The 15,002-nt window shown below is 35.3% G+C and overlaps 2 protein-coding genes across 2 annotated transcripts in view; one reads left to right on the forward strand and one right to left on the reverse strand.

Moving 5' to 3' along the window:
• The window catches only part of LOC142348172 (ras-related protein Rab-14-like), a 419,162-nt gene that overhangs the window by 94,927 nt on the left and 309,233 nt on the right, over positions 1-15,002 (reverse strand). The window lies entirely within an intron of this gene.
• LOC142348169 (uncharacterized) overlaps positions 4,071-15,002 on the forward strand; it is a 98,057-nt gene continuing 87,125 nt past the window's right edge. Inside the window, exons 1-2 of the mRNA XM_075399400.1 lie at positions 4,071-4,155; positions 10,445-12,756. Of these exons, the coding sequence (XP_075255515.1) occupies positions 10,867-12,756 (1,890 nt within the window). The 5' untranslated portion in view covers positions 4,071-4,155; positions 10,445-10,866. The remainder of the gene's footprint in view (positions 4,156-10,444; positions 12,757-15,002) is intronic.

The raw sequence follows: 15,002 nt of genomic DNA on the forward strand, positions 1-15,002 counted from the left end.
CATAATTATTCTTTTTTTGTGAACAAAATTGTTTAGCTGTTGTTTGCTTAGTCCTTTAATTTTATCAAAATAGGAATCAAGACGCACAAAAATATGTAACTTTTTGACCTTGTTCACTATAATATTTTTGAAGACTTTGTATTGAGTGGTATGTTTTTATTCCTTTTTTCATTCCTTGACAGTTTAGATTTTTCAAAGTCCGTTAGGAAATATTTTTTTTATCAAAAAGAAGTTTCTCATTGCTTAAGCTTTTTGTGAGTAGTTTAAAACAATAGCAGAAATGCAGCTCCTGCGGTGAAAAACTTTGTATTGTTGAGGTATCAATCTGGTATAGTCCTTTTTTTGCAAAAATTTTTCGCAAACTTCTACTATTTTTGTCTAATTTCTGCCCCGCTTATTTGTTGTTAGTTCCGTAGTACAAAAAGCCGTATCGCACCCCTGATTTTACATATGTTTTCACAATGGTGATCAACTGTTTTCGAGTTAACGCTTTTTGTAGTTTATAAAATAGTTGGCTAAAACGAACGAGCTTTTTTCTACAGATGCAGTGTGTTAAACAAAGCTCATTTTCAAATCTATCTCTATACCTGGAGAATTAATAGAACTTATGTTTTCGAGAGGTCGTTCTTCCCCAAAAATTAATAGAACTTATTTTTTTGAGAAGCCCTCCTTTCAAAAAATACTGTCTTTCAGGCTTCGCTGGAGTTTGGCATTGAATCTCTTCTTTTTTTATCAGTGTTCAATTAATCTTTTTCTCGGTTTCTGTTGGGGCTTCCTGATACATTGATCTAATTTTGATGTTTTCAGATTTTGATAGACTGTGCTATCATGGGCGTAATGAATTGGAATTGGATTGTAGGGTTTCAGATTATTAATGTGTGGTTTTTTATGGTTGTGTGTGTGTGTGTGTGCGCTTGCGTGTTCGCTTGCTCGCGTGTGAGATCGTGTTTGAGTGTGCGTGTTTTTGTGTGTGTTTACGTGTATCTGTGTGTACCTGTGTGTATGAGTATGTGCGTACGTGCATAAGTGTGTGTAAAAATTAAAAAACGAGAAAAAGAAGGAAAGATTATATTTTAAAAAACTGAGCAAAAAACAATAACATAAAAATTGAATATAAAGTACCCAGAGCAATATTGTGGGTGTTTGCGTGTGCGTGCGTGCGAGTGTGTGTGTGTGCGTGTGTATGTTTATTTGTTTTGCGTAAGTGTCTGTGTGTGTGTGTGTGTGTGTGTGTGTGTGTGTGTGTGCGTGCGTGCGTGCGTGCGTGCGTGCGTGTTTATGTGAGTGTGTGTGAGCTTGTTTTTGTGTGTACGTGTTTGTTGCTGTTCGTGATGTTTCCTGGTGTCGATCTTTCAAATTGATTTCATAAAATGAGAGAAAGTCAAGCAACAGCATCAGAAAGGGCAAAATTAGATAAACTTGATCTGTTTTCAAGCGTTTCGTCGTGAAAGAGAAAAAGACGGCTTTTTCGTACAACTAGAAAACGAGAAAAAGAAGAAAATTATTTTTTGAAAAAACCAAGCAAAAAACCAAGAACATAAGAAATTTGAAACAAATTATTCAGCTCAGAGCAATAGTAATAGCCTAGAAAGTACAAAAACAAATTCAAGCTATGTATAACTTTTTTACAATAATCATTTATAAGGAAGAATTTTTTTTTATTTTTATGTGCACAAAAGTGTTGAGCTTGCGTTTGCTTAGTCCCTTAAACTTATCAACACAGTTGGAATCAGAACAAAAAATTTTTAATAATTTCCTGGCTTTATTAGTTATACTCTTTTTTGGAAACCCGTTGTTAAATGGCAGAGTTTTTTCCTTTTATGTTCGATAACTTTTTAGAAAACTTAAAGCCTCTCAAGAAATTATTTGTATCAAAAAAATCTTATTCCTTAAGCAATTGTTGGCAAGATTAAAACATTCGTAGAGATGCAGCTCCTGTGCTGAAAAAATTTGTATCGCTTAAGTATCAGTCTGACAGGGTCAAGTTTTGTTTTAAAAAAATGATTTAAAAAATTCTATCAGTTATTGTCTAATTTCTGCCTTGCTGAATTGTTGTTAGTTCCGTAGAAAAAAAACCGCATTGCATCACGGGTTTTACATATTTTTGACAATTGTTTTCGAGTGGACATTTTTTGTAGTTTATAAAACATTCGGCTGAAGTAAAAGAGCTTTTTTTCTACAGATAAAGTGTGTCAAACAAAGCTCATTTTCATATCAATTGCTGAACCCAGAAAATTTACAGTACTTATGTTTTCGAGAAGTCGTTCTTCCAAAAGGTATTGTTTCAGTTTCTTTGGAGATTGGCATTGTATCGTTTCCTTTTTTACCAGTGTTTAAATTAAGTGCTTTCTCGGTTTCTGTTAGGGCCTCGTGATGTCTTGATCTAATTTTGATATTTTCATTTTTTGCTCAGATTTTAGTTTTATAGGCATAAAAAATTAGGGCTGGGTTGTAGGGTTTCAGATCATTAATGTGTCGCTTTGTTTAACGTTTTGTGTGTGTGTTTTTGTGTGTGCTTGCGTGTTCGTTTGCGCGCGAGTGAGTTGGTGTGTATGTGTGAGTGTTTGTGTGTGTGTTTGGGTGTATCTGTGTTTTTGTGTGTGCATGCGTATGTACATACGTGCATTTGTGTTTGTACAATTAAAAAAAATACGAGAAAAAGAAGGAAAAATGTTATTTAAAAAAACTGAGCAAAAAACGAAGAACAAAAAATTTGAATATAAAGTACAGAGAGCGGTATCGTGGGTGTTTGTGTGCGCGTGTGCATGTGTGCGTGTATGGTCTTGTGTTTATGTGTGTGTGTAATTGTGTGTGTGTGTGTGTGCGTGTGCGTGTGTGTATATGTGTGTGCGTGTGTATGTGTATGTGAATTGAGTAAGTAGGTGAGTCTATCTCTCTCTGTGTGAGTGTGTCTGTGTGTGTGTGTGTGTGTGTGTGTGTGAGAGTGTGTGTGTTTATGTGCATGTGTGTGCGTGTTTGTGTGTGTATGTGTTTTTTTTCTGTTCCTGATGTTTTCTGATGTCGATTCTGAGATTCAAAGAAAGAGTTATGATTACCAATAACCACATCAATTGTTTCAATTGCTCAAAATTTAGCAATATATATCTGCTCAATTTGTTCCCTCAGTAAAATGGGTTACATCAATTTTTAAACTGTTATTTATGGAAAAGCATTTTCGTTATTCAGTTTGGTAAAGTTTGTTTGTTATTCAGTTCGGAAAATAATTTTCAATGAAATTTTAAACAGCGGTTTTGCAAAATATGTATGAAAAGTTTGAATTTAGGTCACTTTCAGCTGTTTTTCTGCATCATTGCATATTTAAATTGACATTTAATCAAATTTTCTCAGCCTAAATTGCTCTTGTCGGGTACCTTTACATTTGTTCGGCTTTGTAACTTTCATTGTAAGAGGAATTGGTACTTTTTGCAGTGAGATGTTTTTTCCATCTAATTAAGAAGTCGAATTTGTAGCTGTCGAAAAGACTAAAAAGAACGGTCCCCTGTAATGTTTTGTATTCAGGGTGCATGCATGGCCGATATTTCATAGACTGAAAAAAAACATTGCGTTTGTTTTTATGCATGGTTGATTTTAACTGTATCTATGAAGGTTGGTATATATGTATACCTATCTATATGTGTTTTTTTATCTTAAATATTCTCCGCTTACTCTATCGTGTGTATTTTCCCCAAAATATTCCCCACCAGCTTTCCTGTTGTGAAACGTCCGCTTACCTTTTCCCATTTAAGCCACCGTTATTGTATCTCTCTTTTTCCTTATTATTTCACGTTGCTTCCATTATTTTTTGTTCAACTCTGAGCACATTACACTAAAATATTTGAGCTTACTCTCTGTGTGTATACACATTGTGTTATTTTTCCTAAGGGCACGGCGCGTTTTCCCAAAAATTTGATCAGCGCGTGTTTGCCTCGTTGTTTGCTTAGCTTATTTGTTTGTTCAGAAAGTAAGCCTTGTTGATTCTTAGACTCCGTATTGTCTTTTTCCTTCTCCAATAATTGGCTCCGTTATTTCACCTCGCACAGAACGCAATATTGGAGAGTAAATTTGATAGAGCAAGTTTTTTTTTGTAATTTAATTTCAAATTTTTGTATTCGCCTGAAATTTATGTTTACTCAACCTGCATAATTTACGGAAATAGTTAGCCCTAGCCTATCGATTTCCGGGATTGTAAGAGATCCTGTTTTTAAATTTTTTGAAAATTTATGATTGGCAGGCGCTAAAAAATACTGGACGTTAAGTTAATGACACGTTGTATGTATTTGAGTAATTATGTCAAACTACAGTTGGTAACGGTTGTTGATAATCTCAATGGTCCTTAAGTTTAACGGTTTCAAGCCCTCAAAATACTAGATTTCTTAGCTTGAAGAATACGAAACTTGCTTATGGTCCAAAAGCTGAATTGGGATAATTTTTATTGTTTCTTTTAACAAACCCTATCTTTTAATGCAATATGGTTTGTTCTTTTTAACATATACAAGTGGAAAAAACATTTGCACTGATTTTCGAAATTTAATTATTTATCGCAGACTTTGACATCAAAAGTAGAAATTTTGAAGTTTTTCTTTCACTACCCTGAGTTCTCGAGACTACCTAAGTGTATTTTTTGCACGGTAGTGATGCTTCAATTTTGTCTGAGCCAAAAAATGCCTTCAATTAGGAACATAAATTGTCCTTTTACTATTTTCGCGTTGAATACTTAAATGTTCTTCTTTTCTTTTTATTAATTAAAGCACCTGTCAATTTGCAATTGAGATTGGCGTTTGAAAAAAATTTACAAAAATTAGTTCATGCAGCTGTTCCTATGTTCAGAAGAATTCAGTACTTGAGCGTTGCTGTTTTAACAAATTACAGAATTTATTCCAAACAACGTGTGGTTATGCAGACAGCCACCAAACAGTGATAGAAAATTATTTAACTCATTGATTGATTTGTTGACAATCATGGGTTTATGTTTTTTTACATGGTTCGTAAAATTTTTAAAACTACTTTTTATTTTGTAATTAGTAATTGTCCACAATTATTTCACCGATCCGGTACGTTCAAGTCATTTTTATGTCTTACAAAAAAGAGCGTATTTGACTCGGCTTTAGAATAATTAGGATAAAGAGATTAGCAATTTATTCAACGTTAATAGCAAAAACTGTTTGTAAAATTTATTTTTTCATGTGATTTTGAAAGGTTCAAAAAAGAGTTCATTTTTGGGTTTTAAATATGATTCAAGAAACACTGGTGTTGTCTAATGAGAGCGCATTTTTAATATACAAGACCAATAGGAGCATTTAATCATATAGTGACTGCAAAATGCACCGTCAACTTAAAAAAGATTGAGGGGATGGATTATTTTGAAAAATATCAATGTATTTTCTTCAAAAATTTTTTACCTAAAATGTAATTTCTTATAACTATGAAACGTAATATGAAACTATTTAAATGCCTCGCATCATGCTTATCCCCTCTTAAACTAATCAAATTGGCAAAATATTTAAAAATAAGGGGTTTTTATGGTGTGTCAAATGTGCTGTTAATGACGTATATTTAAGAGTAATTGTGAAAATATTTCCCAAAGTAGGAAAACCAAACAAAAAATAATCTGAATTATTTTGAACTAAAACAATTAATTTTTCGTTATTAATACATGTGATTGTCAATCCATTAGGTAAAAACTAGTCTAATTGGAAACAAGACGTCTAGCAGAGAATGTTCCAACATACCTCTCAAGTTTGTGAAAAAATTTTAATTTCGTTCGAGAAATGGTGGGGAGCACTAAAGTAAATTAAGAGATTTGAGAAAAATTACTGAAACTGTTTGAACCGAAATATATGGCGTCTTTTTTCTGCATTCAAAAACGAAAACTCTTCTACACATTTTAGAAAATCAAATGTTGTACAATTTGAAAGACACAGACAAAAATAACAAAAACATACAATTTACCTTACAGGCACACGTATAACAACAACCACTTAACCGCACGCACACACACAAACACAAAAATACTAACTCAGGCACAAAAAAAACATTTAAAATTTTTCTTTTTCGCTATTTGTTCTTTTTTAAGGTTAGTCACCGTTCTTGTGGGTCTCTCTTGTTTTTTTTTTGGGAAACTAAGTGTGAATTTTTAAGGCATGTTGTTGATTGGTAATCGTCAATTTATTACTATACCTTAAAATGGCATCTTTTTAATTGTTTTCCGAAAATATTTTGTCGTTTTAATTTTTTCATGAGCATAAAAATAAATCTTTGAAACTTTGCAATTGTTGTACCAACTAGATATAGTAAACACAATGCTGGTTTTGAAGAATTGTTGGCAAAAACAACTCAAGATTTGGGAAAAGTAATTATGCTTTTAGTTTCACATTTTCAAAGGTGATTTTTACAATTTTTAATGCTCTAAGTTGCCTGAAATCTTCTATTTCCTAACTACAGAGAAAAAATGGTTTTTACACTAGAGTTCAATCAGTAGAAAACAGTGCGACGGATAAAAAAATCCTTTTAATAAAATTATGAGAAGGAAAAACGAAATAATTAGTTTTTAAAAAATTATTGGTGAAATATTTTACATTGTTTTTTTTTTAAAAATTACACTCAAAACTGCATTTATGCTGACTACATCTACTGCAATTTTTACCGTGTGTCTTTAGCTTTAATTCAAATGCAATCGGTCGCCGTCAACACCGAGTGAAGTTCATTTTACTTTTCAAGTTTTCCTTCGAAACTTTAAAGTGATACCCTTTTCAAATTTCTCCTAAAACAGAAATATGTTATGTAAATCAGAACTAGATCTTGAGAGCTGCAAAATGGAGTTTACCTTTTTTGGTCTAAGATGTTTAAACAAAAAAAACGAAAATTTTGCGGAAGAAAAAACCAACATCTCATATATTTTCCCTTTTTTGAATAATGATTGAACAATAAAAAAGCAGGAAATGTTTCGATCAAAAGTATGAATGAAACTATAATTGATTAGAACCATCAGGACTAATAACGCTTGGAAAAAACGAACATTGAATAGTTTAGTTTTCAAAATTAGATCCGTACGCAAGACAGTAAAAATATTGAATTGTAAATTGATTGGCAAAGCGTTAATCGCAAGACGTAAATTGATTTAAGGCGTTAAAAAATACTTACCACGTTACTTCTTGAAAAGTAACTGAGTGAAAACGTTTCAGGCATGAAGCAAAAAGTTGAATGAAAATTGGAAAAAAATGATGTCGGAATCTCATTTTTGATTCAGACGAAAGCCCAGTTTCAGGGCGATGCGCTGTATATGATTAGAAGATTGGAAAAAATCATATTAGCCTTATCTAGAAAACAGAGTTTGAATTAATTTTGTTAAAACCGTTTTTTTAATTTGGCCTCCTAAATTTTAGCGTCTTAACAAACTACTAATTTCACAACCAGATTTCGAGCGCTTTTGTTTCCTTAATTTCTAAGTAACTGTTTGTCTTCCATTTCAAGTGCAGCTCTTAATGAAAAATACTGCCGGTGTCCGTTTTGATTTGCTAATTCCACCAATTAGAAATTTCCAATTTATGTGTCTTGTCTGTATAGGTTATATTTTAAACGTTAACTTTCTACCATTCTCCAGTTAACAAAACGGGAATTTTTTTGAGCTGAACAATTTAAACAGTAGCAGGTTTTATGATTCGGCGCGCGCTTTAGTACTTTCGGTCTCGTTTCGTTATAGTGAGCTCTTTCCATATGATCTATTTCGTCCATACTTGTTTGTTTACAGAATCAACACTAATAGCTTGAGACAAAACTGTTTCGGTGTCTTTTTTCTCCATGCCAAACCTTTTCTGATGACCATTTTACGGGAACGTTGGAAAACTTTCTTCTGACTCTTTGCAATATCTCTATTTTGGTATACTGCTAAATGAGTATTAAAATCGCTGAATGGATTAACATGAAATTGAATTTTTTAAATTTCGGAAAAGCAAGTAAACAATTTTCATTCCAGATACCAGTTTCTTTATCTTGACCTCCTGGATTCAGTTTTATTCTGTTTACTATTGGCATAATAAAAAATGTTTTAGAATGGTTCAATCAGCCTCAAGAAAAAACTTTTGAGCTTTTCATGTGCGGCCTTTCTGTGGACGAAATCAACAAATGATCATAATAGGCATGTGAAAGGAAAATGCCCTGCAAATAAATGAAGTATCTAGAAATTATATTTTAAACGTTAACTTTATAAAGTTTTTCAGCTAACAAAACGAAAAGTTTTATTTTTTGAGCGCAACAATTTAAACAATAGCAATTATTATTTTTATTGAACGTAATACAAAACTTTTGATCCGGTTTTGTTAGACTGAGTTCGTTCCATTTGATATATTTGTCCATACTTTATTGTTAACAGAATCAACACTAATAGTTTGGGTCAAAAAGATTTTTTGGTGTTTTTTCTCTCCATGCCAAACTTTTTATGATGATCAGTTTGATGGAACTGTTGAAAAAGTTCTTATGGTTCCTTGCGATATATTTAATTTGGTGTACGGATAATTGCGTAATAAAATTGCCTGATAAATTAACATAATTTTGAATTTTTTGAACGTAGAAAAGGCAAGTAAGCAATTTTCATTCAAGATATCAGTTTCCATATCATGATACCCCGGATTCGGTTTTTTTGTCTACTATTGGCATGATTAAAAATGTTTTAGAATAGTTTAACCAGCCTCAAGAAAATCTTTTGAGCTTTTTATGCGAGGCAATACTTTCGACAAAATCAACAACTGATTATATCAGGCATGTTAAAAAATGCCTGGCAAATGATTAAAGTATCTACCTCATAAATTTGGTTAGATGCGGGTAATGCCCTGTGAAAATGGGCCAGTACTGGACTCAAACTAGCATCGCTTACTTGGAATCCTAGTGTACTAACCATTTAGACCAACTGGTATTATGTTCTCAAACTTGGGCATCTATTATAGCCCATTCTCATGTTCTTGCTCTTCAAGGTTTCATTTTTCTAGCCAAGTATGCGTTGAACAATTAAAGCTTCTTGTTAAGCTGTGTTAAGATTTTCTTGTGCACAATTTACATTAGATGAATCCCTCTCAGCCTTCTAACATGCTACGTAAAAGGCCCGTCGCACTGAAAAATTTGAAAAAAAAAAATGAAATAGCTGTCATGTTTACAAAAAAAGGCCCTTGATGTTTTGTTGCCATAAAATCTGCTAATTAGCCATACTCATATTCATACTTTGCCTATGAGTATTTAGTATGAATAATTTTTTGTGACAAAGCTTTATATCGAGAAACTTTTTCCATCGTTTTGTTTAAAACAAATCCTGCAATGAAACCTTTTCACCTTGCTACCACTATTTGTGGTCTTCTCTTGTTTATTCCTTTCTTTGTAAAATCAATTGTGCAAACACTTATGTTGACGAAATTTTATCACGATGATAAAAAGCCGTTTTTTTCAGAGCTAGAAAATTTTTGTGTACTCTTGTAACCCTTGGCAGATTCTTCTAACTTATCTTACTTAGGCTTTATTACCCCCTTAGGTGTTATTCACCAGATAAGCTTGCTCGGAAAAATGGGGAAAATAAATTGCTTTCTAAATTTAACATGTAGCGGACTGAAGTAGGAAATTGCAAAGGTCATAAAAACACGCATCAATTCTTCCTGAAGGTCTTGATGGCCTGTGATAACATTTGAACACCATGTGATAAAAATAGACAGCACTAATCAATTCAAGCCCGAGCGGTGCTTTAAACTTGTTAGTTTATAGAAAGCTCTTGCCGGGGTTCTTTGTTGTTGTTTGTCGGAGCGTGAAAACAAAATCAGTCGGCTATTTTTTCAGGCAATAAAATATCAAATTTAATTATTGAGACTCTTCTTTCATTCGTTGTTTTTAGTCGGTTTATAACATTTTTCCACATTTTTTCGCTTTTTCTTTTTTCCTGCTGTATATTGTTTGCTCTTTTTCAATTATTAGTCTCTTCATTATTTTTTGTTGCTTTTGCCCTGCTTTCAATGCTTTTTATAGCCAGGGACACAGCACAGTTCGTAATCATTTCATCTACATATTCATATAGTATTAAATTTTCCCCATGCACTGACTTTTTTTTCAAATAGATGGTATGTATATGTAAAACGTGAGGAATAAAAGTAACGGCACATTTGCTGTGTTACTACATTTTTCCCTAGGATAAAACGTGAATGGGGGATAAATTTTCAATCCATTCGATTTCTAACCAGCTTAACTTCATCGGTTATAAATCTTTTGATTCCCTTTTTCCTACCTTTTCACGTGCGGAGAACTAAGCGTAGTGCATGAACAAACGCTCTATGTATTTTTTCTTCCACATTTTCACAAATGGTATGCGTGAACGAATTTTTCCAATCGCGGGGCTGTTTTTGAATGCAAATTTTGAAGGAATCGTTGGAAATTATACCGGGAATCGATTAAATGGGAACTGCTATTTCAAAAGAGCAACAGAATAGTTGAAAAGAAGGGTCTCTCTTATCATCTCATTATTTGCCCTCAAAGGCTTAAATTTTGCATCGTTAATCACATCCTGTGCCTGCTTTCTTTCGCCCAGTTAATTTTTCTGTCTGGGTACCTAAATTAGCGCCATTACCTTTATTTTTGTTCGGCCCTTGACGCAAGCTTGAATTGACCTCTGTTTCAGTTTCAGTTTACCCCCGCATGAGTCGAGTACTTAAGCCCTGCGAAATTTAATGGGTTTTGCATATTAGTGTCAAGTTTAAAGCGGCGTTATAAAAGTGTTCGTAGTTAAATTAAAATTTTTGGCCGAAATTTCATGAGGTCGAAGTTGATTATTTGTCGAATTAGTTACGTTGACATTGTACACTCATGGAAAAGTGATTGAGACTTAAAAACTATTAAAGCATGTTCAGTGCTTTCACGAAAAGCATTACTGACTTCGTCAGTGAAAACATCGCCATTCCTGAAGAAGCTCCGAATGCCGGTCAAACGTTACCCCGGCAACAGCTGGGCAGTCAACGTCCGGGAACCCGCGAAAGTGCACCGGCAAGTGCCAACGTATCCAGGAATTCGTCACCCGGACATATGTCAAGGAACCCAGGTACGACACAAAACCCTGGCTCTTTGCCGTCGGCAGGTCGTGGACGTAGCCAGGATCCAAAAAGTCGAGGAACTAGCAGACCTTATGCAAGTGTAACGTCGTCAAGAACTACATCTAGAGATCCATCGCCTGCGATGGGTCCCAGAAATGATCAAGTAGTTCCCGATCAACCTCCAGATAGCCGATGGAGTACTCAGGAAAAACTCTTAATCGACCATTTGGGGTTGAATTCCAAGGAATTAGAAGGCATGACCAAATATGAATTGGTCCAGATTGCCGCTGTTCACGCTGAAATGCAGCAGCAGGAGAAAGGAGGTATTGATTTGAGTGCAGGTCCCTGCATCGAATCCATGCTTTTGTCTCAAATTGTTGAGATTCCGGGATTGACGCAAGCTGATCTCATGCATCTTAGTCCAAAAGAGATTGCCAAAATTGCGTCAGTCAACAACCAAAGTGCCCAAAATCCGGATCCGCCGAAAACTGAGACCAATAAAAATTCTCAAAAGCCACCAACTGGAAGCAACAAGCCGGTGGCTTCGGCTTCGACAAAACCAAACTCAGCCGGAAGTCGAGGTGCACTTGACAAATCTGCGATGCCACCCGCGAAGGCTCCAAAAACAGAGGAAAAGTCATCAACGCTTCCCTTTGACAGCTCGAATTTCCTGAAAAAGACAACGGACATTTCCAAATCATTGACTGGTATTGACAATCCTACGGCAATGCTGCAAGGAAAAATGACAAACTTGATTTCGACCGGGAAGGACAGTGTTCAGAAGGTCCAAGCAATCAACCCAGTTGTCAATACTCCAGTCCCTTCCAAGCCAGCGCAACCAGCTACAGTTTGGAGCTCCTTGACCAAGGACGAGAAACGAAAGTTGGAATCCATGGGTTTGGACCAAACAGCAGTCAACGTTTTATCCAAAGCAGAAGTAGAGCAAATCTTAAGCGTAATGATGGAATCCGACAACCCAAATAGCACAGGATCCAAAAACCCGTCTCGGGAAACCTCAAGGGCTTCGTCGCCAACTCGGGGGATGTCTTCAAAGCCCGAACCTGCCCGGAACCCTGAAATTGAGAAATCGCTAGCCGAAGTGTCTAATCAAGTATCAAAGTTTTTCGGCACAAATGGGGATCAGAACTTGGTTAGCAACTCAAGTACTTCGCCAAAATTTGCGGATCCCAACAGTCCAGGAGGCCGCACAGGTGTTGATGCTAAGCGACCATCAATACAGAGGATGATGAGCCAGGAACAGCAGCTCTCCGAGCAACGTAGGCTTGAAAATGAACGTCGCCTTGCCGAGGAGCAGCGAATGCTAGAAGAAGAAATCCGACTTGAAGAGGAAAGGCAAAAGGCCGAGGAGGAGAAACGATTAACCGAACAGAGACGAAGAAAACAAATGCAAGAACGTATTGAAGCTGAGAGAAAACGGCTGGAAAAGGAGCGGATTGAAGAGGAGGAACGGTGGAGACGCGAGGAGGAAGAGCGGATTCGCCGCGAGGAAGAGGAGAGAATCCGCCGAGAAGAGGAGGAGCGTCTTAGGAAGGAGGAGGAAGAGAGGCTTCGGCGGGAAGAGGAAGAGAGACTTCGAAGGGAAGAAGAGGAGCGCCTTCGTCGCGAGGAGGAGGAAAGAATCCGCCGGGAGGAAGAGGAGCGGCTTCGAAGGGAAGAAGAGGAACGACTTCGACGGGAAGAGGTATTTGCTTATATTTTCTTAATAAAGAGAGATTGTCGCCAATAGTTCTTTTTTTCGTGGCTCGGTATCTCACGGCTGACACATCTTGCGTTGCTAAAATGATAAAAATGAGTTTTTTTAGTAAATGTACATTCGAGTGACATTTGAGTGACAAATGTACATATTATCAATAACTATTTTTAGCTGATTATATTTTGTATTGGAGAAATTTGGATACAATTTTCTTTTCATATATGATAATTTCTTTCGTTTTGACTGCGGTTTTTTCATAAGATTTCGTTCAACCTTTCAGTTATTTAAAATGAAAGGGTACCTATCAATTTAAATTGGGTCGCGTCTTTCTCCGACAAACTGTTTACCTTTGAGCTCTGTAGCATTTTGCCCGATATCAGATAATTGATGACAGACAGCTACCCAAATGATCGCTTCAATGAATTACTTGAATGGCTAAAAAATGTTCTCGGTTATCTCTACGAAAGAAATGGCCCAATATTTACAACAACGCTTTGTTGGATCCAAAAGTAATATTGAAGAAGGATTATTGTCAGAATATTGTGAAAAAAAATAGGAGGGACGAATTTGCTTTTTTATTAGAGGAGAAACTACTCTCGCATTAACCAGCGAGGTCAAATCAAGACAATGATATCGAAACATGATTCCAGGCAATGTTTAAAATCTTACGTCTAATTAAGTCTATATTTTCAGGTTTCTCAATTTTCTCCGTCATGTTTTTGTTTATGGCGTCCAATTAAACCTTTGTTATTGCAGTGTCTCTCAATTCACCATAGAAAAGAACTGACCATAGAAAATCAATAGCTTTTAGTGCCATTATTTGTCATATATCAGCTTAGCATAAAAGTATTAGCTAATTCTGGAAAGCAAAGACCAAAGCGCTGTCAAAAAACTTCAAAGGCGCATTCTTTTTTCTTAAATATAACGTCTCCGTTTTAGCGAAAACTAGAACAAAACCTAACGCCTATGTGGTATATGTCAGACCAGTTATAAGCTCTGCCTCAATGGTGTGGTCTGTAAATAAAACTGAATTCAGGAGAATAAAACATATCGAAAAAAAACCTCTTCACGGGTTATAAGTAGTTGGGCAGCAAATTAGAAAAAGAGTCTATCTCAAGCTTTCGTCGTTGTTGTATTACTTTGAACTCAATGACCTACTAACTCTTATAAACTACTGCAGGGCAATTATAACATCAAATTGCCAATTAAGTTTATTGAAAATTCCATGAATGCACGAGAAAATGAACTAATAGCAATCGATAAATCTCGCACAGAACACGCCGATGAGAATTTTTGGTTGAGATCCAGCAATCTAACGAATATTATCAGGAAATCCTAACAATTCCTAACAAAACTTTCCGGGGTTACTTTAAAAATTGCCACTCACAGGTCATCTCCTGTTCCTGGACCGTTGCAACTGTAGAGGCACCTCATTTCGGTTTTGTTGTCACCCAGGACAGCTACGTAAATTTTAATGTGCTTTTGACAAGGGCATGGGCAATCATGTGGTCAGTCTGCAAATATTTGAATTCCAGCTCTCCTCTTTCTATAAGCTCCCTTATGAAATAAGGCTAAGAGCAAAGTGTTTCTTTTTTTTTTAGCGAATGGACTGCTTGCTCAGTGCTATACATGACTGGTTATCAACGAAAACTTCAATGGTTTTTGTTATCTCAGAGACTAAGTCCTGCAATAGATCTCTCAAGTGATTGGCTTCTTATGTCGCCTCTACTGAGGAATTCATTTTTTGCTTCTGACGAAGTAGCAACATATCTTTGAACTGTCGTTGAAATTCAGACAAAAACTGCGCCAGTATTTTTTTTATTTTAGAGCAATAACCTCAAGTACTTTTCTCATGGTCTAAAATGCCAGTTCAATCAGCATCTAGGAAGCACTATAAGCTTATCATATCTCCCCTCCTAAAACCAAACTCTTTGAGGTACAATCTTTTAGAGGTATCTCAGAACTCTTTTTCTTGTTTTCCAGAGCTTTTCACCTGGATTCTCAACAAAATAACATATAACATAAAAATTTCTGCAAAAGCTATGTCTGTTCTACTCGAGAAAGCTATAGAATTTAAGCAAACCAAAAAATTCTTATAAACACAAGTTTTCATTTAATCTTTTTCTTCACTCCGCTCCCGAGGGCAGTTCTCTCCATTAAATTTTATGTATGTATGTGGTTTCTCCATTTGTTTGCAATTTTTAAGTCCAAATCCTTCAAAAAACTTCTAAATG

The sequence above is a fragment of the Convolutriloba macropyga genome, chromosome 10 (assembly GCF_964194025.1).
Source record: "Convolutriloba macropyga chromosome 10, txConMacr16.3, whole genome shotgun sequence".
In the NCBI taxonomy this organism is placed as follows: Eukaryota; Metazoa; Xenacoelomorpha; order Acoela; family Convolutidae; genus Convolutriloba; species Convolutriloba macropyga.